Source organism: Thunnus maccoyii, chromosome 23, assembly GCF_910596095.1.
Source record: "Thunnus maccoyii chromosome 23, fThuMac1.1, whole genome shotgun sequence".
Taxonomy (NCBI): domain Eukaryota; kingdom Metazoa; phylum Chordata; class Actinopteri; order Scombriformes; family Scombridae; genus Thunnus; species Thunnus maccoyii.
Genome location: NC_056555.1, coordinates 24,327,539 through 24,352,636, shown reverse-complemented (window position 1 = coordinate 24,352,636; position 25,098 = coordinate 24,327,539). Strand labels below are relative to the sequence as shown.

Here is a 25,098-nt window from a genome sequence, read left to right as displayed (position 1 = left end):
TTTTTAGAGAAATGGGACGTCCTTTCCTCTGAAGCCTCACGTGAAACGACGTCTGTTTCTGATCATGGCGGCAGCTGATGACAGCTAGATCAGCTGTCACTCAGCTTTAACAGCCATTGAGACTTTTAATGGAGTTATTGTCTACACATGTGCACTGTGATAATACTAATAATCTATAATAGTAAATAATATGACTGTCAGAGAGGCTGTTTTCTCTCTGCAGCCTGTTACCTGTATACACCTGCACATGAATAAAAACCTTCATTCTTTATTTATACTGTGTACTGTGTCCTGCTCAGAGGCACATGAACCATTTCTGCTGGCAGAATGTGTTTATATTATTTAGGATGTCACAGGGTGAAGTCCTTTCCACATTAAATAAAGGTACAACTGGACCTGACTTCAAAAACACTTCAAGATGTATAAAGCTGCTGAATGTACACTGTGTAAATAAACTTTAGCACAATAGCTAAATAGGCCTGTTGACAATGGTAACGACATATTTCTACGTTGCTGGAACACCCAGGAAGGATGTCCAGCTGATGGCCAGGCGACGTGCTGGACATCAGCACATCTTCCTTTTTTGGAACTATTTTTGAATCATTGCGGAACGTCTTAATTGGACGTTCAAACATTCAACATTCAACGTCTCAGTGTTTGCTGGGATAATAAAAGTTAATGGGGAAAATAACAGATCATGAAAAGAAAAATCTTTCTAATAAATGAAGAAAGTTGTTTAAGGTTCTTTTGTTGATCAGACCGAATATTAAGAGATATTTAACTAGATGGTGAGTCAGAAAACAAATACAATATAAGACTTGGGAGTGATACATTTTACTTTAATCTGTCATCCCACCACCCTCCCTTGAGAAATGTATAAAACTTCTCAAAACCAACATCACAGAATGGTTTACACAAACAAACATAAACATACAGGAATAAAAATAAAACATGAGATTAAAATTTAAGATGTACAGCATATAAAACAAAAATAATTGTTAGAGCAGTGGATAAAAATAAGTTTTAAGAAGTGATTTAATGAAAGATAATGACTTATCAGACTGAGCTCCTCAAACAGGTTGATCCAGAGCCCTGACAGCAAAGACCAGGACCCAAATTTATCTGTGCTGATAATCAGCACTAATTCATTTCCCACCACTCAGTGTCAAGTTATAGAAAAACAAGCTGCATTCATGCAAATCGTGGCTTTATTTATTTAATGATTAATGAGCTTTAAACTACTGATGGCAGAGATATATTTAAAAGAGCTGCAAGGACACAAAAGTCAACGGGAGGTTTAGCTGGAGATGAGTTGGACAGTGGAGAAGATACATTTCATGTTTTTAATGAAGTGCCCACAGTTTGTATCATTATTGCTGTGTGCAGCGTTGTACAATACATGCAAGATGCTGCACCAATGTAGAAAAAAAGATGTAAAGGATGTGATTGGATAGGGCTGGATCACACAGCTGGATCACACGATCTCACCTACAAGTTTAACTTATATAGTTATTGTCAAAGCCACCTGATGGCTCACCAGTCTTTACTTACAGGATACTTACTTTTTTGCATATAAAAGCTAGATACCTTAATATTTACATACAGAGCAACTCTGAAATGTAATCTGGAGCCATGAAGACCCTTTAAAAGTAATTGATCAAATCTTTACAATCAATCATAAAACAAACAGGTAACCAGAGAAGCAATGATAGAAATGGAGTAATATGATCTCTTTTCCTGGTTTTAGTTAAATTTTAATATGTTTTAATGGTGAAAACAGGACTGGACGAGCTGCTGATATGATCATCAAACTTAGGCTGGAATCAAAAAATACAAAGTTTTTCACCACAGGCTTGATGTTGTTATCAACAGAACCAAGATATGATTTGACCTGCATGCAGGTTTTCTGGACCAATGATACATTCTTTCAGAATTTAACTGAATGAAATTTGTGGACATCCAATCTATCACATCTGTCACATTTGGGCCCGTATTTATCAAGCGTCTCAGAGCAAGAAATCACTCCTAACTGGCCAAAAATGATCAGAGTGACGCATCTCTGGTCCTACTTTTAAGAGAAAAAGCATTTCAGCAACTTTTCAAACTTGGTAAATGATTCCTATCTCTGCCAATATTTAGGAACTGCAGGAGATGGAGTTCAGGCAGAGATATTCCCTGAGAGGAGAGATGTTTTGGGAACGCTTGATGACAGAGAGCTTATTAAAAGATTGTTTGGGCAAAAACAGAATGATTTGTGAGACTGACTTTGTGTGACTGACACATGAAGTTTCTACAGAACATTTAAATAAATACAAAATGTCCTCACAGTGTTACACTTTATCGTAACGGAGAAAATGCAGCTGTGCAACAGTGACAATTCTGTCAGAACCGACAATGATGGCAGTCATGAATCAAACTTTGATCTGGCTGAATGCACGTTGTAAAGATGATGGGCATGACGAGGGTCCTCAGTTACAGCCCACTAAAACTTTTATTTGAACACAATCATGTCAGCTGCATAATGAAGGATATCTCATCTCGTTTCATTACAACAGGTCAAATATTTTATAGGGTTATTTTTTTATTTAGACTACTTCAAATAACAGCAGAGCTACAGCCTGATATTTGAGAGCAGAGGATGCACCTTAATAATATATGTTTCTGTTGTTATGTGTATTTACCTTCACGTAGAGAACAGAAGTTAACTTGGGGTGTAGTTGAAAGAGGTATGGGACAGTGGAAGAGAAGATGTTCTTCATAGAGACGGTTTGCAACATGTCTCTGTGCAATATGTGCAAGATGCAGCACTATTACAGGCTATGACACCATGTGGCTGAACCAAGATAATTTCACAAGGCTGAGTCAAATTACTTGTTATCTTAATTAACGTAAAGGCTACATTTATTTCTCAGGCTTTCTTTACGATTTGTAAATATCATCTTATAATAAATTTTGGCATAATAGTTTTGTTATCTAACCTTAGTAAGTTACCTGCCTGGTTACCCCCTATATACATAATATACCAAATTACCACTGTTTACTATTTCCAGCCGAGACTGTGAGAAAACTACAACACGTCATCATTATTTCTACTTTGCTGCTCTGACTGTGGTAAAACAGCGACGTCTCACTCTCTCCCAGGAGTAATCCTTCTCCTGCTGACAGTCACAGTAAATTCTCTTCTGCTTCATGAATTAGTTTTAGTCCTCAGTTAACTTTCAGTGCGATTCTGAGACGCTTGATAAATATGGGCCCAGGGTGAGAATCTGACTTACAATACTTGTTTTTTTTATCTTTTCTGCATCAAACAGTTCATGTATAATACATTTGTAAAGTGTTCACTTCAACAAAATCCAGTGATAATTGTTCAGTTTGTGGTCAGTTAGGGGACTTAAGTGAAGATGACAGAATCCAGATCCAGACTCCAGTCCAGATGGATCATCAGGATACAGCTGATCCTCTCTCAACACACACTCCTGGATGTTCACTCACTCTTACAGAGATCGTAACTTCCAGCTGATGAGAGAAGAAGAAACAATAGAGGTCATGCATCAGTGTTTAGTGAGACTCACTTCATCAGCTGTCAGTCAGTGATGCAGCACATCCAGTATAAAGAGCAGCAACACAAAAGTCGTCTTCACATCAACTCAAATACATGATCACAACAAAGCTTCTGGCTGATCTGATTGGCTGAATTTTCTCTCTCTCGCTCTCTGTCTTTCTGTCTAATCCTGAAGCCTGTAACCATTCTCCTCTCACAGCTTCACTGAGGAAAGCAGCCACTGAGAAGGTTAAAGGTTCACCAGGAAATACTGGATCTTTGCTTTGATACTAACTGTGTTTAAAACAATACTGCTGAAACCAGCACAGACTGTCTCAAACTCTCTACTGACCTCAGAGTCTCCAGTCTACAGTCTGGACTCTCCTTAAGGTCACACAGCAGCTTCACGTCTGAGTCCTGCAAGTTGTTTCCCCACAACTCCAGCTCTCTCAGATGGGATGAGGGGTTTGACTTCAGAGCAGAGGCCAGAGAAGCACAGCTGACCTCTGACAAACTGCAGTAACTCAATCTGAATGAAGAATAAATTATGTCAGTTTAGAAAACAAAGTTCCTGCTTGAAATCATTTAACATTTCATAATCTGTTCAGAGCTGAAGAAGGTTTAGAATGAAGAAGTTTAGAAAATGGAAATTCCAAACACCTGAACCCAACAGGATGCAGGTTAAAAACTTTCAAATACAAACAGTGAAAAAGAGCTCTCATTAATATTAATGACAACATACTGCTACTTCATTAAAGATGTAGTGACTTCACCTCTTAAACTCTGTAGCTCCACCAGTGACTCCATCTTTACAAACTCATGTTGTGCAGCCAAATACAAGTAATAAAAACCCACAGAAATTTATTTCAGATTCTACTCAAGATCCCAACATTTACAAAAATACCAAATATGTCAGGATGGATTTAGGGAAAATAGGGGGGAAAGGATGTTCAATGTATCTACAGCATTTATATTTAATGGAATGGTGCCGCCATAAAAAATTACGGCATTTTATGTTTAGATATTTCAGTCAGTATAAACACTGCATAGCTTCATAAAAGTATTGGCACAATTAAATACTGGATATTATATTAATTGGAATTTAAAGTGAAGGTGAAATTTTATGTAAAAATCAATGTAAATGTAAAAAAGAGTTTCAGACGTTCAGAATGAATTATCTGGTGTAGGATCTTTCTTGTTATATGAAGGTTTTAAATGTGCAGCTCAACATTGCTCTGACAGTCAGTTTAGTGTCACCATAACTGTCACATCATGTTTATCTCAGAACAGAAGTAAAAACTGGTGTCTGACCTCAGAGTCTCCAGTCTACAGTGTGGACTCTCCAGAAAATCACACAGCAGCTTCACTCCCAAATCCTTAAGATTGTTTTCACTCAGTTGCAGTTCTCTCAGATGGGAGGGGTTGGACTTCAGAGCTGAGGCCAGAGAAGCACAGCTGATCTCTGACAAACTGCAGTCCCACAATCTGAATAAAGAATAAATGATGTTGATAGAATCCATTTATAATCCAATCAGATGTGTTCAGATTTTAAATGTGTAGTTCAACATTACTTTTTCCTCATCAATGAACTTTTCACTAAAATGAGCAGAGTGACTTTGTCATTGTATTATTGTGGAACGTCATAATGTCAGCCACCCTATAGACATCATAAAAATGTCACCACAACCTTCAGACGCCTATTCATGTAAACATTGATTCATAAAAAATACTATATTCATACTTAAAACACCTGCATTGATCTCTCTGTGTCCCTCTTTGTTTTGGTGTGTGTGTGTGTGTGTGTGTGTGTGTGTGTTCAGAAGTATCAATATCAATGATCAGAGATTATTTATTAAAACATTACAAAATGAAAGACTATGATAAATAATATTTCTCCTACATCAAGTAAATTTGACAATTTTAAAACAGTTAGTTGAAAGGATCTTCTGTATACCAAAAATTATAAACATTAATTTACTTTAACAACAGTGGACATTTTCTACAGTTTCTTTGAGAATCAGTCATGTTTTATAACTACAGACTAAAATTTGTTCAACCAAAAAATTAAAATTTGGAAAACAGAACACAGTCAATTAACTGACCTTAGAGTCTTCAGTCTACATTGTGGACTCCCTAGAAAATCGCACAGCACCTTCACTCCTGAATCCTGCAGCTTGTTTTCATTTAGCTGCAGCTCTCTCAGATGGGAGGGGTTGGACTTCAGAGCTGACGCCAGAGAAGCACAGCTGATCTCTGACAAATTGCAGTAACTCAATCTGAATAAAGAATAAATGATGTAGATTTGTAAATGGTAAACCGACTGAACTTATATAGCGCCTATTTAGTCTTCTGACCACTCAAAGCACTTTTACACTACAAGCCACATTCTCCTATTCACACATTCACATTCATACATTGATGGCATGGGCTACCATGCAAGGTGCCAACCTGCGCATCATTAGGAACTGATCATTCACACACACATTCACACAATTTGGGGTTCAGTATCTTGCCCAAGGACACTTCGACATGTGGACTGGAGGAGCCAAGAATCGAACCGCTTAGTGGATGACCCACTCTGCCTCCTGAGCCACAGCTGCCTCTAGATTAAAATCCATTTATAATCCAATCAGATGTGTTCAGGTTTTAAATGTGTGCTTCAACATTACTATGTCCTCATCAATGAGCTTATCACTGAAATGAGTAGACTAAGTTTGTCAATGTGTTACAGGGGATCATCATAATGTCAGCCTTCTACAGACATCACCTAAATTTCACCACAACATACAGACAACAATTCATGTCAACACTGATTCATAAAATGCTGCTGAACTCAGTCAAGTCTGTAATTAGAGGATCAATATGAAAACATAAGTGTAATTAAAACATGTTATTGGTGGCAGTAATCATTCCTCCTGTCCACACTGACTGTGAACTGGTCTCTACCTAACACAGCTACACTGAAGCTAATATAAGGCTTTCACATACTGGTAGACACCCACTTCATTTGTCTAACTCAAACTTTCAGACTACTTAGGACAAAATTTGCTCTTTGAGTTATGATCCCCCCACTGCAGCTCAGCAAGAAAACACTGAAGATATACTAGCTTTATTTGTAACTCAGACTAATGAAGTCTCATATTAGTTTAAACTTTGGTAATTTTTACACAGAACAAGACTGGATTTTGAATTCCTGAAAAAAAACTAAATTCTACAGATTTATGCTCAGGTAAATCCCAAAGAATTTATGAACCAAACATTTGAAACGTCAGTGAAGGATTTAAATTGAATATATAGAAAAAAGAAAAAAAACTAACAAAGCTATAGCCAGTGAACTGACCTCAGAGTCTCCAGTCTACAGTTTGGACTCTCCAGTCCAGCAGATAGAAGCATCACTTCTGAATCCTGCAGATCATTGGAGCTCAGGCCCAGCTCTCTCAGATAGGAGGGGTTGGACTTCAGAGCTGAGGCAAGAACTTCGCAGTGAGCCTTTGAGAGTCCACAGCCAGAAAGTCTGTTATGACACATATATGACAACATATGTGATCATGAACGAGGACACTTTATATTTACTTCATGAATTTGATGATGAAACAGTTTGACATTTGCTGTTTAGATTAACATTTACTTTTCTCATCAGTGGTTCAAGCCAATCTTTTTTTAATGTTTTTTTTCTGAGGCATTTTTTTCCTTTAATGTAAAGTGACGGTTGAGAAATAACAGGAAACAAGAGGAGAGAGAGACAGGGAAAGACATGCAACAAAGGTCTGCCACCAGAACTGAACCATGACTTTGCAGTTATAAAGCATGCATCTTAACCAGTAGGCTACCAGAGCACTCCTAGTTCAACTAATCATATTTTACTGTGCTAGAACAATAATTCTCATCACTCTCTCGAATACCTGCAGACATTTAATCTTTATTTTGCTGTAATCTTGCAGATGAAGGGAGAGAAAATTGAGTTACAATGAGGCCTCCATGATGTGCAGTCTATCTATGTGATCTGATCCCATGTCTGTCTCCACAAAGTTAGCATGAGGCCATCTTGATTAGAAAACCATTTTTACTGTCCACTATTTTTATTTGACCGCATGATATTTTTATTCAGTTCAACTCAGTGAACAGTAACAGTTGAGAAAGATCATCTCTCTTTGCTACCTGCTGCTGTCAGGTTCACATCCATAAGCAGGAACATTTAGTGACTCTTGACAAACACAAATGAAACAAATGGCTTGACAATATTAGACCTGTACATAATTTAATATTAATGTATTAAATATTGAGATGTGAATGACAGATGACTGCATGATGTTTTGTTATCAACATTCTTTTCTGAGAATCTGAAAAACTGATTCAGCACACAAACCCAATTAACAAACCAATAAAGTTGAATTATTTTCATCATGATGTCATCAGAAAGATGTTATCAGGGTATCAGCATTAAAATATAACATTGACCTTTAATGTGTATAAGATCTCTTTAAGCAGTCTGAATTCTACCATTCTGCTCTTATATATTCATCAGACCTCTGTGCATTTCCTGCTACTACTCTTCTCTACACCAACAAGAGAGAAAACACCTGAGAGTTTCTTTCTGTGACCAACAGAATATAAGAAAGACTTAAAAACAAGACTATGTAACACTGCTTCCCTCTTTAAAATAAAATTAAATCTTGAGAAATAAAAGGCACCATTGCTTGATTCAACACACTCAGGGGTTTTGTCTCATATGACCAGTAGTTTACAGAGGCTAAAGTTGGTTAATGTTAGCAAACTTTAGATATTGTTCTATAAGTGTCATCATTGAATCAGAATGCTGATTTGCTGATCCCCTGTGCTCACTATGACATGACTCAGAAACCATTAAGAAAAAAACGATGATGAAAGCAAATCTCTCTGACTTCAGAAATCACCTTTGGAAAAATGACAAAGATCTTATTTTAACCCTCCTATTTTGTTTGGGTCAAATTTGACCTGTTTTCAAGTTTAGATGGGTGAAACATACTCTTCCTTTTTAAAAATGAAAATGGACTTTTCTCCTTTTTTCAAAGGAAAGTATATGCAGTCAATTTTCACCCATCACACAATAGATGTAACAATAATGGTTCATTTAAGGGTTAAGGGTTAGGGATAAGCTCTTAATTATAGTGGTATAAAACAGTGTCTGTCTGATTATATATTATTTGCAGAACCTACTCATGTAATAATAACTTTACTGCATTCACTCATAACTGTAAAATACTGATATATGTTGTGATAAATTGCTGTCGTAATAAAGCCTCAACCACAACATCTAAAGTCCTTCATTTGGTTTACCAGGTTTGAATGATGCCTCCATCACCCAAAGGAAGATAAATAGTAGAAAAAAATGTAAAATCCAACAATTACTAGAAATAAATAGAATAATTATGTTCATTAACTTAACAGCTACAACATAACCAACTGAAAAATCAACATTATTTGCACTCACAACATTTGAAACAGCTCAAGAACACCTGTGACTAAATATAACTGACATAATATTTCTGCTATAAACAAGTAGAGCACTATTTTAACAATATAATAAGTTTTATATTATTTATATTTGAAGAAATAACCTACTAATCTACAATGATTTATAATGTTAATCACATCTGGACTTACACAGCCTTTTTGCAGTTCCTCACAGCTGGGACCAGTCTCCGTCGTCCCTCCTCTGATGTGTTGTACTTCTTCAGGTCCAACTCATCTAGAATCTCATCTGACATCTGCAGCATGTAGGCCAGGGCTGAGCAGTGGATCTCGGAGAGTTCCTTCTTTGATCTGTTCTCTGACTTTAGGAACTCTTGTATCTCCTGATGTATTGAGCGGTCGTTCATCTCCATCAGACAGTGGAAGATGTTGATGCTTCTGTCAGGAGAGGTATAACGAGTGTTCATCTTCTTCAGGTTATTGATGCCTCTCTGGATGATTTCTGGACTGTTCTCTGTCTGACCCAGCAGGCCTCCTAAGAGACTCTGGTTGGACTCCAGAGAGAGGCCATGAAGGAAGCGGACAAACAGATCCAGGTGGCCATTTTTACTTTTGAGAGCTTTCTCCATGGCACCCATCAGGAAGTGATCCAGAGATGGGTCACGGCCATCATTGTTTCTAAAATTAGCAGAAGTCTTCTTGAGAAAAGACTTTTGTTTTGTTTCCCTGTGTTTGTAGTCTTTTCCCAGAAAGCCCTCCAGTACCTCAGTGTTCCTGCTGGTGAAACAGTGGTACATGTAGACTGCAGCCAGGAACTCCTGTACGCTCAGATGAACAAAGCAGTAGACTGTTTTCTGGAAGATCACATTCTCTCTTTTGAGGATCTCTGTACAAAATCCAGATAACAAAGAGGCTTCTGCAACATCAAGACCACACTGCTCAAGTTCTTCTTGGTAGAACATGATGTTTCCTTTCTCCAGTTGTTCAAATGCCAGCCTCCCCAGCTTCAGAAGAACTTCCCTGTCAGCATCCGTCAGCTCCTGTGGACTTGTCTCATGTCCCTCATCATACTTTTGCTTCCTCCTCTTTGTCTGAACCAGCAGGAAGTGTGAGTACAGGTCAGTCAGGGTCTTGGGCAGCTCTCCTCTCTGGTCTGTAGTCAACATGTGCTCCAGAACTGTAGCAGCGATCCAGCAGAAGACTGGGATGTGACACATAATGTGGAGAATCCTGGATGTCTTAATGTGTGAGATGATTCCGCTGGACAGCTCTTCATCTTCATCACTGAATCTCTTCTTGAAGTACTCCTCCTTCTGGGCATCAGTGAAGCCTCGTACTTCTGTTACCCTGTCAACATATGTAGGAGGGATCTGATTGGCTGCTGCAGGTCGAGTAGTTATCCAGATGAGAGCTGAGGGAAGCAGATTCCCATTGAAGAGGTTTGTCAATAGCACGTTGACTGATGACTGCTGTGTGACATCAGACACGACCTTCATGTTGTTGAAATCCAGTGAAAGTCTGCTTTCATCCAGCCCATCAAAGATGAACAAAACTTTACAGACAGCGAGCTTCTCAGCTGTGATCTTCTGTAATGTTGGATGGAAAACCTGGATCAGCGTGAGCAGACTATACTGCTCATCTTTGATCAAGTTCAGTTCCCTGAATGAAAGCAGAATCACCAGACTGACATCTTGGTTTTCTAAGCCCTCTGCCCAGTCCAGAGTGAACTTCTGCACTGAGAAGGTTTTTCCAACACCAGCGACACCGTTCGTCAGAACAACTTTGATGATGTGTTCCATTTGGTCAGGCAAGAGTTTAAAGATGTCGTGGCACTTGATTGGAGTGTCATGGAGGGTCTTCATCTTGGAAGCTGTCTCAAGCTGCCTCACCTCATGTTGGGTATTAACGTCTTCACTCCGTCCCTCTGTGATGTAGAGCTCAGTGTAGATCCTGTTGAGGAGGGTTTCACTTCTTGCTACATCAGTTCCTTCAGTCACACATTCACATCTCGTCTTCAGACTGATCTTATGTTTATCTAAAACCTCTTGCAGACCACTTTCTACTGAAAAGACAAGAAAAAAACGGGTGTAATTAAAAAGAAATATGTCCCACTGCGTTCATTTTAAGTACTATAGAGGAGGTAGATTACTGTCCTATTTTCAGAGATGATGACATCAGCAGACAGATATTCAGTCTTACTTTGTACAGTGCTAGTCTCACTGTCAGTCTGCAGTCCAGGTCTTGTTCTGGATCTTTTTCCACACTGGGGACAGGAGGAGTCTCCTGATGAAGCAGACTGGTCCCAGTATGAGCTGATGCACTGTCTGCAGAACCAGTGTCCACAGCTGGTAGAGACTGGATCCTTCAGGACGTCCTGACACAAAGAACAGCAGGACTGCTGCTCCTCCACAGAAACACTCCTCCTCCTCCTCTCTCTGTGAACATCAACAATTTTTTTAGAAAACATGACATTAGTGGTGGCCAACTGACAGCTGACAAGTTGCACGCATCTCTTTCCCTACATGAACAGTCTAGACTGTCAGTATTTGGACAGTTACACATTTTTTTTCAGGCTCTGGGCTTCAGCACATTCAGTTTGAAATAAAATATATACTATAATTACAAGGGTTCAAAAGACTGACACAACAATGTGCCAGCAAAGGCAGAGAAGAAGAAGAAGACTGTAAACTAGTAAACATGGATGCAAACAATGCAGGATTTAAAATACCAGCTTCAAAAATTGGCTTTGGAAATGTTTCATGAGGAGGGAAATTGATTAAACACATTTGTTAGACCACAAGGATTCACACAATGTGTTTTGGTCAGTAAGTCAATGTAAATATGACTTTTGTCTGTTAACAAGAAAACTCCACAGGGCTCCTTTAAGCTACTATGAGACATTAAAAGTCAGGAAAAATAAGCAGGAGGCAACTGAGCAAAACAGAAAAGTCCACTTGTGAAAAATAACAGACTGCTGCTCTTTAGTCTTGTGTTGTGGTGCTGCACTGAGAACTCTGGTAAATATCATCATAATGCATCTTTTCATTTGTGTTTCTCTCTCTCTCACTGTTTCTGCTATAATCTCTCTCCCTGAGTCTGATTTAACAGTTTTACAGATTTTACTTTTTCCAAACGTTAAATGTCAGGCTCAGTTTCCTCTGCTGCAGTGGTCAGTCTGCAGTGATAAATCAGCTGCAGCAGGCTGTTTGTATACATTTCCATTACTTCCTCCCATATTTTGGTCCTTTGAACAGGAACACGTTAAGGCACATTCTGTATTGCAGAAGACCACACTCTCAATTTTCTTCCATTTTACCTTCACAACCCCCCAGCGCAGTCATTTAGTAAATAAGGACACACAGAATTTGACTTGTTACTAAATCCTTAGTAAATATCACCCTGGGTTACCTGCTACTACTTTAGATTGTTAGACTGGAAAATCAAATAGCAACAGCAGCCCTGTCTCTGTCTCTGGTTAACATGTACATGAAGATCTGTTCTAGATTACAGCTGAATGGAAGCTAGTTCATTATTTCTTTCCACTGTGTTTCCTTCATATCTACACAACAACCTTAATGAAACCATCTCACTGAATCATCTTCAGGTCAGTTTACAGTAGAAACAGTCTCTTACTTTGTGTCTGAGGGTAAAGGTTCATTACTGAAGTATGGAAGAGAACCTTTGGAGCAGTTGCTCTTCATCGACAGACGGCCGGATATTAGAGACTCTGCTCTCTGTCTGTGGTGCTGACCTCTGGAAACAAGTGTTTTACAAACATCATTAATTCTCATAAAGAGTAGGTATAAACACATGCATATTATCACTATTTAGCTAATCACAACAGCTAATTGTGTCTGTCTGTCTACAGCTGAAAATGTGAGAGTGAAGAGATTTAAACTTCTACATGTGTAAACACTGTGAATGAATTTGACACACATCCTGAACATTAATCTCCTGTAAACTCACAATTTGTTTGTAGAGTCTGATGCATGTATGTAGTTTGACTGTTTCATGAGCTACAGCTTTGTTAAACACATCAGGTGCAACTTTATATTTAGATGACTAAATTTGATGCAGAAGATCTTCAGACTCTCACTAATAACTCATGGAGATGTTTGTTGTAGAATGTGGCTTGTAAGTCAGTGGTGTTTGTTATTAAATGACATTTCAACCCTGAATCATCTTCAAGTCAGTTTACAGTACAAACAGTCTCTTACTTTGTGTCTGAGGGTCCAGGTTCATTACTGAAGTATGGAAGTGAACCTTTAGACCAGTCGCTCTTCATCGACAGATGGTCGGATATCAGAGACTCTGCTCTCTGTCTGTGGAGCTGACCTCTGGAAACAACAAATGTTTTACATACATCATTACTTCTTGTAAAGAGCAGATATAGTGATACATGCATATTATCACTATTTAGTTAATCACAACGGCTAATTGTGTTCATATTTCAGTTTAATTTTTTATTTCTATTTACAGCTGAATACAGATGTGAGTGAGGAGATTTGAACGTCTACATGTGTAAACACTGAATGAATATGACACATACTGAACGTTTATCTCCTTTAAATTCACAATTTGTTTGTCAAGTCTGATGCCTGCATGTAGTTTGTATCATTTACAGATATTTTTATGAGCTGCACAGCTTTGTTAAACACATCAGGCAACACTTTATATTTAGATGACTAAACTTGCTGCAGAAGATCTTCAGACTCTCACTAATAACTGATGGGGATGGTTGTAGTAGAGTGTGGGTTTGTTTTTAAATGACATTTCAACACTGAATCATCTTCAGGTCAGTTTACAGTAGAAACAGTCTCTTACTTTGTGTCTGAGGGTAAAGGTTCATTACTGAAGTATGGAAGAGAACCTTTGGACCAGTCGCTCTTCATCGACAGACGGCCGGATATCAGAGACTCTGCTCCGTCCTCCTCTTCTCCCAAATCATTCATCTTCTGGAGTCTGAGAGGTAAACCAGTAACACTTGAGACACACAGACATGCACAGTATAATAAACCCAGTCCTTCCTCTCAACCTAGTAGCTTCTTATTAGTTTACCTGACTTTAACTACAACCATGTGTGTTTTCAAGCCATCACAAAGATAAACTTTGACTCTGGTTTAAATCCGACAAACAGACTTCAGATAAACATCTGTGCGGTTCTTAACTGTGACTTCTCTCTATATTAACTGCTGCAGTGTGTCACGTTACATCACTGTGAGGACGCAGAAACCAGGAAATGAAAAAAGGCAACAACGTTTGAAAACGTCAACACTGCAATCTCATATTTTTCTTACACAATTTGATCAACTAAACAATTAATCCGGAAAATAATCATCAGATTGATCAATAATGACAGTAATCATTATTTGCAGCTCTAATATTAACACTCACCCTGCCTCAGACTGTTTTCCTCCTTCTGCTCTGTTGACTTTACAATGGAGTCTGACTGAATACTTTGAACTTTACTCCCTACCTGTTTGCTCCCCCTGCCTTCTTCTTTACTGGAAGTCGTGTGTGTGTGTGTGTGTGTGTGTGTGTGTGTGTGTGTGTGTGTGTGTGCGTGTCCACAGCGCCATCTTGGATCATCCGAAACCCAGAGTTGACTGAGCCTCATAGTACTAATTATCTAGACGGCCTATGTTTGGCTCAGTGAAGCAACTAATGAAAAGATATCCTGGGTATGTACAGGTCAGTTTACAGTAGAAACAGTCTCTTACTTTGTGTCTGAGGGTAGAGGTTCATTACTGAAGTATGGAAGTGAACCTTTGGACCAATCACTCTTCATCGACAGACGGCCGGATATTAGAGACTCTGCTCCGTCCACCTCTTCCTCCAAATCATTCATCTTCTGGAGTCTGAGAGGTAAACCAGTAACATTTGAGACACACACACATGCACAGTATAATAAACCCAGATTACTTTAACTACAACCATGTGTAGGGTGACCAGATGAGAATGGGTGAAATTCGGGGAAGGAGAGTTAGGATGGGCGTGGTCTCCAGTAGGGGAGAACGGGGTAAATAGAGCCAGTGGGTAAAATGAGCCACCCCCTTCATCTAGGTAACCATAAACAAAAATAATCATGTGACCACAAATAAAGAAAGTATAGTTCACATTACTCTTGTCATGCCAAGTGAATTCATCATGTTACTAGAGTTATTAGTCTTGTATCTTAATTAAAATAGATAAGTTGGACATATTACATGTTAATTTAATTCAGTATACGCTACAAAACAAGGTCATAAACTTAATATAACTGTGGATCTGAGCCACTGTGTGAAACAGTTTTGTCAAAATGGAGGTCGTGGGGTAAAACGTGCCAGTGATGTTGGAGCAAGTTGAGTCAATGGTTCAATTTACCCCCAAAAATTATTTTCTGATATTCTAGAGACTAGAGACCATGTTAATGTTAATGTTTGATCACTGTTATAAGTGTTACAATGTTGATGAATAAATACCTAATTGTTGACTGATGTTAAGTTTAAGCCACACACAAACATGCTGTACATACAGACAGGTGACAAATTAAAGGAAAAACCAACATAAAGTGTCTTAGTAAGGTGTTGAGCCACCAGGGGTCCGTTTCACAAAGCAGGTTCAACAAACTCTGAGTCTAATCCTGAACTCTGAGTTGATCTACTCTGAGATAAGAAACTCTGAGTTTCCGGTTCCAGAACAGCTGATTTGAGTCAGTTTATTCAACTCGGAGTAGTTTCACCTGGAGTTAAGCGCGTGCACCACAACTATAAAAAGCCAGCATCAATGGAGCCCCGATTCAACGAGTCACCATGGCAACGGGGAAGAGGAGGGCTGCGTTTTTCGCCCCACCAGAATTAGAAATCTTAATGCGATAATACGGCGAGTTTGAACATGTTTTCAAAAAGAAGTGCAACACCGCTGCAGCTGCAAAAGAGAGGGAGACGGCGTGGGAGAACATCGCTGCTCGGGTCAATGCCTAAGTTTAAATGTAGTACTTTGCAATCACAATAATATTACAGAGGAAAACTGCTTGATTGGTCGCCTATTAATTTATTTTATTTAGGTCCAATCCCGCGAGGGAGAAGCGCACTTGGCAGCAGTTTAGGATAAAATATAAAAACATTGTTCAAACAGGTGAGACCTCGGCATAATCTCATGGGGGTACCTCACTTTGATCATGTTTTACATTGTAAAGTAAATATTAAGTGGCTGTTTGACTGTGCAGTTGTTTTATCCCCAACATAATGCTGGTTTCACACACATAAATGTCTTCTCATCTACATCATGTTCTGTTAAATAATTAATCCTATTTAAATTAACACAGACTTCTACTCAGCCAACAGAAAGAAGGCAGATGTCCGTAAAACGGGCGGTGGTCCAGCACCGCCACCTCTAACGGAGGCAGAGGAGCTGGCCCTAAGCCAGAATTTAGGAAGGCCAGTGGCTGGCCCCGACACTGTACAAAAAACTTCCGTTTGCAAAGAAACGCAGCGCAACATACAATATCTGCTGGGATGTGAGAGAATTGATTACGATTAGTAATGTTGCAAATGTAAGGACGGATTAGGTTGTGTATGTAGATGATGGACTGTGACGTGAAACGGTACCGCTCAAAAAGATAATTGTCTGGAAATGCTAGAACATCTATGCGTGGTCTGATAACCATCTCTCAACGAATATTTAATTCTCTGCGCAGTAATGCTGCACCTTCATCCACGGGATCGTTATCAAAAGGACATGCCATGTTAGTGAAAAAGTCGCCACCTACTGTGCCTAATGGACTTCTAATATACTGACTCTGATTTTTTTAAATGATTTTTTTAAATGACAGACGGCAGAACTAGGCTACGCCAAAACTCGCCTGCTGACTGAATGAATGAGGAAATCAAATGGAGTGTGTGGCTCTGAAAGAGGGCGGAGACTGAGAGAAACTCGAGGTTCATTGAGAAAAACCTGGTCCCGACCAGGTTAGGTTCATAGAGTCTGTTACTACGGTAACTGACCGAGAGCTTAAGTTACCCCTCTCTGTGAAACAGGCTAGAGTTATCCCTCTTTCTCTGGTTTGAGTTACCTCCCTTTTTGAAACGGAAAACTCAGAGTTTCCCTCATTTCAGGGTTAACAGACCCTGAGTTTTCACTAAACCTGCTTTGTGAAACGGACCCCAGAACAGCTTCAATGTGCCTTGTTATTGATTCTACAGTCTCTGAACTCTACTGGAGGGATGAACACCATTCTGCCAAAAGATATTCCCTCGTTTTGATGATGGTGGTGGAGAGCGCTGTCTAACACCTCAGTCCAAAATCTCCCATAGGTGTTCATTGGGTTGAGATCTGGTGACTGTGAGGGCCATAGCATATGATTCATGTCATTTTCATACTAATCAAACTATTCAGTGACCCCTCATGCTCTATGGATGGGGACATTGTTATCCTGGAAGAGACCCCTCCCATCAGGATAGAAATGTTTCATCATAGGATAAAGGTGATCACTCACAACAACTTTGATTTCCCTCTAAGGGGACAAGTGGACCCAAACTATGCCAGCAAAATGCCCCCCACAGCATAACAGAGCCCCAAGACCCCTCACTGTAGGGGTCAAGCATTCAGGCCTGGACCAGTTTTTCCTTTAATTTGTCACCTGTCTGTATACACAAAAGCACATTTAAACACATGTTCTTTCTGTATCTAACACACAAAGATCACAGTTTAATCTTTACTGAAAATGTTTAGGTAACATGTTGAACAACAGGACACAAACATAGAATTTTACTTAAAAATATAGCCTTTGTTAAATTGATGGCATTAATAAAGTTCAAATTTATCTCAAAATTGTTACACAACAACCTGAGGTTTATATAGTAACTATTATTTGAAACAAATACACTTTTATTTTGCAGTAAAATCATCAAATGTAAAAAGTGGCTCATGTTACCCCGTTCTCCCCTTTACCACATTCAGTGTCAACGAACAGTAAAACACGTCAAACTCTTAACTCAATGCTAAAATGTATTATTTTCTTATTATTTTATTCATGAAGTCAAGTGTCTGTCATTAGGAAAAAGAAACACAATCACTGTATCGTATGTAACAGTGTGTAAATCATTATCTGTTAAATAAAATTTATTTTATTCTATTTCATGTCATCAGTGCGGTGCCTCTCACATCTGTCTACGTGACGCGCATGTCAGATCATTCCTCCGCGACTTCCCCTCCTCACAACTTCTACTTCTGTTTCATTTTAAAAAACAATTAATTCAGAACAGGATTACAAGTAATATATATTTAGAAAAATAACTATATATTGATTCTAGAGCAGCAATAGCAATTTACAGCATTTTCATGTTGAAACAACTGAACAAATGACTCAAACAGATGGTTTAATTCTATATGCCAGCAACTGCTCGTTATTCGGGACTGTCCCGACTTTTCCGAGAAGTCTGGTCACCCTCACCATGTGTGTTTTTAGCCATCACAAAGATAAACTTTGACTCTGATTTAAATACGACAAACAGACTGAGATCTGAGTCGTTCTTAACTGTTATTTTACAGCTGCGTCACATCACTGTGAAGACGCAGAAACCAGGAAATGAAAAAAGGCAACAACGTTTGAAAACGTCAACACTGCGATCTCATATTTTTCTGACACAGTTTGATCAACTAAACAATTAATCCGGAAAATAATCATCAGATTGATCAATAATGCCAGTGATCATTATTTTGCAGCTGTAATATTAACACTCACCCTGCCTCAGACTGTTTTAATCCTTCTGCTCTGTTGACTTCAAAATGGAGTCTGACTGAATAGTTTCACTTTCAGGGTTCCTCACTGTTTGCTCCTCCTGCTGTCCTCTTTACTGAAAGTCACGTGTGTGTTTGTGTGTGTGTGTGTGTGTGTGTGTGTGTGTGTGTGTGTGTGTGTGTGTGTGTGTGTGTGTGTGTGTGTGTGTGTGTGTGACAAGTGTCGCTCCAATTCTCTGAAAAACTCAGAGAACTTCGTGAGATCGATGGTGACCACCACTTATGTTTGAAACCGTTTTACAGGAAGGAAAGACGGGGATTTTGATGTAAAAATACTCTGATACTGATGATTTTTTGACATATTTGTCATATAACAAGAGTTAAACGAACAGTTAACACAGAGACACGGGATTAAAACTGGGAAATATTTTTTATTTCATGGGAATTTCGAATAATACTTCTATTATAAAAACATGAGGTGTGTAAGAAATTAACTGTGCCGTAGTGCATGGTTAAATATACAATAAATTCATGTGGAATGTTATTTCTAAAATGTTAAAATAGTTAAAATGTGTAATCATAATTCATGATTGATGTTAAAAAGAAGAGAAACACAGTTCATAAAAGAAGGTTTTGTACAGTTAAAGCTGTTGGACTAATTTAATTTCTATTATGTTATAGTGGCATATTGAGAGTTTTCTAATGTGTTGATTTAATATGGCTTTAGATATTAGAGTCTTGACCTAAAATAATCGCCCTGCTGTTATACAGGCTGGTTTTTGAGACTCCCTGAAGATACCATGCCTTGGACCTTGGATTCTGGATTCTCTCCTTGACGGAGGAGATGGCGAGCCACCATTTGTACTTCATCCCTCATTTGGTGACACCGGTGCGGTAAGAATGTGTTACAAGCCCCGCAACCCCTTTGCTTTTATTACACCCAGAACTCTGAACTGACCTCAGAACTAAGAACAGATCCAAGACTGACTGAACCGGACCTCAACACTGAATACAGTGACTAGAACTAAAGTTTGAGGAAACCTGAACATACCAAAGAACTGAACTTTATTACATCATAAGGGACATTGCTTTAGAGGAACTAAATGGAGAGTGTTAGGCTGTGAGGACAGATTAAGGGTCATACTAGTGTAATAATTAGTTTGTTGTTCTTGTTGTGATGTTGTACTTGTAATGATGGCTGAATGCTTTCCTTCCCAAAACCCATCTTATATTGACACATAAACAGACAGACTGTAGATATTTCTCACCTGACAGGAAACGTTACTTGAACACATGCACACACAGTTTCTGTTAACATTTTGTCCAGCATAGAAGGGGGATTTGAAGAGGAAAAGGATGTGTGAATCATAAAGGGGAGTTTCTCTTTTCAGTGTTTTGAAGAGACAAAATGAGACTGTATAACAACATCTCATCTTTCATCTTTGGGAGCAGTTGACATGAAGTGACAACTACACCTAAGACAACAAGGCTCCCACCCTGCAGGTAAAGGCCTTGTGGAAGTAGACATGGGTGGAGGCAGACTACTGAGGAAGGAGTGAGGGTAAAGAGAGAGAGAGAGCCCACTGTGGCTGGCAGCTTCAGTCAGATCACTTGTGTCTCTTGGCTTCTGGTGTGCTGTTTGACTCAGTTTGGGTCAGTCTCTTTATGCTACAATGAACTGCAAGATGACATGGTTGATGACAGCTGTCATGTGTGAGTACTGAACCTTTCTTCCAATTATACCTTTATCTCTGTTGCTTTATTCAAAGAGAAGCTGGTAACTTACAAACAGCTGATTCAGTGTAGAAACCAGAAGAACAGGATTCATTAGATTAGTTCAGTGGTTCAGAGAATAGAGGACTGTAAATGACTCTGTATGAAGAGTGCTGTGTGTGAGAGAAACATGCTCCTGATTTAAACTCTTCTTAACTACAGACTTTTCCTGTCTTGTGGTTAGTGTCTAGACAGCAAACGTAGTGTGAGCAGCACATCAGCAGAGCAGCAGCAGCAGTGATGCTCCGTCTGTGTGTCTACACCGGAAGCGTTCAGGTGCAGTGTGGAGAGTAGGTCACCCCCGTGTTGGAAGAACCCAATACACACGACTGTAGTGATGCATTTAAAATGGAGGAAAATAGACTTGAAGAGTATATGAACACTTCAGGTCACTGTTGCACTGTTGAGCCGGTGCAGACAGCTGCATAGATTAAAACGAGAGTGTATCTGTTGTGAGTGACATGTGCGTTAAAAATGCGTCTGACACTTTGCTTGTGGTGTTCCTGTCCAAAAGACACTGATAGAGATACTTTGCACCCACAGTCAACGGCAGAATAAATCTGTAGTTGTGTTCTCAGCAGTGATTGAGAATAAACAGAGATAAAAGGAATCAACCATGAAGGCAAAGAAGAGGGAGAATGCTCTTCTTCTCTTTACTCTGCTGTTAGAGGAACTGGATGTTGTCAAAATTCTCTCTCTCTGTCTCAGTGGGGCTCGCTCTACCAGGTGGACAGGGTGAAATTGAAGCAGTGACAGGTAAAGCTGGAGAGGACATGACTCTGCAGACTGGAGTCACTGGACTACATGGTGATTATCAGATCATCTGGTCTAATGGGGAAGAGCAGCGTGTGATTGTGAACTTTGATGAAGGCGTCCTGATATTGAAGACATCAGAGAGATTCCACCTGAACATTGAGACTGGATCTCTCACCATCCGATCTCTCAGCATCAACGACACCGGACTTTATCAGGGACAGATCATCAATGGAAACGGCTCACAGCACATCTTCAACCTGACTGTCATGGGTGAGTGTTCGGAGACTTTAATACAAAGCAGAAGATGATCCTGAGAATGTGTGTGTTTGTTTGTTTGTGTCTGTGCATGCAGTCATACACACAAAATCTAAAAACCGACTGTCCTGGTGGCTGCGTGGGAAAAAGATTTCCAGATTCTGGTGATATTCTTTTAAACCAATAATAACATTGTTATGACTAGACTGCAGGTTAAGATCAATACAGAAGCCTGGAAGGGACATGGTGGGGGGAAAAAATACAAATTTTGCTTGTTTCTCCTGCAGCAACAACAAAAAACTTCCAATCCAAATCGTTCAGGATAAAAGCATGATCTTGATAAATGATAAATGACCATTTTGGCAGAGAAACTTCACACATTTGGGTGTGTGGGGATGGGGGCTGTACGCACTTATGTGAGAGAACGCATAAGTGTGTGTGTCCATCAGGAACAAAATTTTGATATACGTGTGTAAATGTATGTGTTTCATCATTACTGCCTCCACTATATACATGCACATACAGACATTTAGTTCATCTCAGTCTCACAGCTGCTAATGAAGCTTGTTGTCTCCTGTTTTTTGTTTCACAGAGGCTGATCCCATCAAACCAGCTGCTGGACTTCGACATGACACTACTGCTCACAAGAGGAGTCACCTGGCAGCTGTCCCAGTTTACCTCTCTGTTGCAGTCTGCATTGTGCTGCTCATCTGTGCAGTTAGACACAAGACAATCAAAGGTCAGTATTAACAGAGTTCTGATCTTCATATGAGTTTAGAAGCTTTGTTGTCTGTCATCCACAGGATCACCAGCAGTGGGATCTCATGTTTTCTCTTCTCCACAGGAAAAGGTAACAGTGAGGTTGTCTGATGTCAGAGGATAAAAGAGGATCCTGGATGAATCTCATCATCGGGATAGATGCATGGACAAAGTGAAACTATTGCAGAGGAAAAGAGCCAATAATACAACTTCCATTATGCTTTTATGGTGAAAAAAAGGAAATGATTAACAGTAACTAGGATATCCTTTAGAGTAAATCTGCTCTCCTCTTTGTTTTCAGGACTGCATTCTTTTCATTCAGAAGTCCCTCTCTGGTACACTGCTATTCATAGACCAGAGATCTGGTTCATGGCTGGAAAGCAGTCTGTAATCTTTATTTGTAGACGTTTTTTTACACTGTCTCAAAACTAAAACATTTAAGGAGGATTGTTACTGACAGATCACATTAAGCTATTTGCTAACTCTTATACCACTTTTGTCTTCTCTAGACTTGAATGTATATGTGGTGATTTTATTTAGGAGGCAAGAAAAGCTGATTTAAAGACAAGCTGTGACAGCACAGTCATGCCATCCATTCAGTCACATTATGCTTTACATTAAATTATGCTCGTGCTCACAAAGCCATGAGGTCCCTGACATCATTCTGTTATCAGTTTGCCAGCGCCAACTTTTAGAGAAAAAGGACTTTTTAAACCAACATGTAAAATAACAAAATTACCGACACATTCACAGAGTGAAGAATGTGCAATTAAAACAGCTGTTAGCGTTTTGACTGTAATGTTAAATGTAATGTTTGTCATTTCTGCTTTGGTATACACTACGTTCATGAATGTAGTATTTAACCTGATCTCTGTTGTGATCATGTTAAAGTTTATGTTTATAAACTTGATTTGCATTTAAACCAAAACTAAAATCAGTGAAAACAATGATGTTAGTAAATAGTGAAAAATGCTTGTTACAGTTTTCTCAGAGTCAAAGGTGACGTCTTCATAGGCCTTGTTTTGTCTGACCCAAACTTCTAAACTCAAAAACGTTCAGTTTACTATCATGTATGACAAAGAAAAGCATTAAATGAGAACATTTGAGAAGTTTGAACCATACAGTTTTTGAGCATTTTTGCTTAATATTACTAAAAAAGTACTAAAATGATTGTTCGATTATCAAAATAGTTGAACATTTATTATGTGTTGATCTACTAATCGACAAATAGTTGAATGGTAAATGTAATAATAAAAACAAATAAAAATAACTTAGAAAAGGCAGGCAATAAAATCAGATTCCTTTCTCCATGTATAGAACAGAGGTTAAGTTGGGGTTTAGTTGAAAGAGGAATTGGACAGTGGAAGAGAAGATATTCTTCATGGAGAGGGTTTGCAACATGTGTCTGTGCAATATGTGCAAGATGCAGCACTATTACAGGCTGTGAAACCATGTGGCTGAACCAAGATCATTTCACACAGCTGAGTCTAATTACCTGTTATCTTCATTAACATATAGGCTACATTTATTTCTCAGGCTTCCTTTACACTTTGTAAATATCATCTTATCATGAATTTTGGCATCATAGTTTTGTTCCATAACCTTCAATCAATCAATCAATCAATTTTTATTTATATAGCGCCATATCACAACAAAAGTAATCTCAAGGCACTTTTCACATAGAGCAAGTCAAGACCGTACTCTTTAATTTACAGAGACCCAACAATTCCCTTGGTAAGTTACCTGCCTGGTTACCTGCCTATACACATAATATACCAAATTACCACTGTTTACTATTTCCAGCCGAGACTGAGGAAACTACAACACGTCATCATTATTTCTACTTTGGTGCTCTGACTTTGATAAAACAGCAACGTCTCACTCTCTCCCAGGAGTAATCCTTCTCCTGCTGACAGTCACAGTAAATTCTCCTCTGCTTCATGAATTAGTTTTAGTCCTTGTTAACTCTCAGTGTGATTCTGAGACACTTGATAAATATGGGCCGAGGGTCAGAGTCTGACTGAACACCTGTTTTTTTTCTTTTCTGCATCAAACAGCTCATGTACAACATATTTTTAAAGTGCTGACTTCAACAAAATCCAGAGATAACTGTTCAGTTTGTAGTCAGTTAAGAGACTTAAGTGAAGATGACAAAGTCCAGATCCAGACTCCGGTCCAGATGGATCATCAGGATACAGCTGATCCTCTCTCAACACACACTCCTGGATGTTCACTCACACTCCTACAGAGATCACCCCCATCTGATGAGAGAAGAAGAAACAGAGGTCATAAATCAGTGTTTAGTGAGACTCACTTTATCAGCTGTCAGTCAGTGATGCAGCACATCCAGTATAAAGAGCAGCAGGGACTTCAGTCCTGACCAGACCAGAAGTAGGACAGCTGTGTAGCATTGCCAGCTTCCTTAGTTCTCATGTTAACATGTTGGAGTGAACACACTGAGCTCCAAACTCACAGACCTGCAGAGACTTTTGGTATCAAGTCTGTTTACTCTGCAGATTTCACTGTAGTACACGGACAAAATAAACTGCTGAGTGTTATGAACACGTCATTACTGTACAAACAGAGACATTCACTCATCAGTTTTATCTGTTAGAAAAGTTTAAAAGCTACAGAGTCTCTGTGGGATTTTAAGATCTTTCCTGCTGTTAAATAATCACATGACAATCAGTCAGAGCTCTCAGCTAAACACCTGCTGGGATTCCTGGACTTCAGCAGTGGTTCTGGGGTCTCATTTATAAAACAGTGCGTAGGATGCATACTAAAAGTGTACGTGTGCACAAAAGCTTAAAATGGTGTGCGCCAAAAAATAATCAGAGTTATAA

General features: G+C 39.0%; 1 protein-coding gene across 9 annotated transcripts; it reads right to left on the bottom strand.

Annotated features, from left to right (window-relative positions):
* Positions 1-818: 818 nt before the first annotated feature.
* LOC121890915 (protein NLRC3-like) lies at positions 819-18,820 on the bottom strand. Of its 9 annotated transcripts, none has more exons than XM_042403547.1 (12): positions 18,717-18,820; positions 14,713-14,850; positions 13,817-13,954; positions 13,210-13,329; positions 12,626-12,745; positions 11,192-11,427; positions 9,185-11,054; positions 6,882-7,055; positions 5,644-5,817; positions 4,853-5,026; positions 3,894-4,070; positions 819-3,516 (listed from the first exon to the last, which is right to left on the bottom strand). In XM_042403547.1, the coding sequence occupies exons 2-12, from the start codon at positions 14,838-14,840 to the stop codon at positions 3,495-3,497; spliced, it is 3,333 nt and encodes a 1,110-aa protein (XP_042259481.1). In that variant the 5' UTR covers positions 14,841-14,850; positions 18,717-18,820; the 3' UTR covers positions 819-3,494. The 9 variants fall into 9 exon arrangements, with proteins under 9 accessions (XP_042259481.1, XP_042259482.1, XP_042259483.1 ...); XM_042403548.1 differs by having other exon boundaries at positions 9,185-11,051; XM_042403549.1 differs by lacking the exon at positions 13,817-13,954.
* Between the last annotated feature and the right edge of the window lie 6,278 nt (positions 18,821-25,098).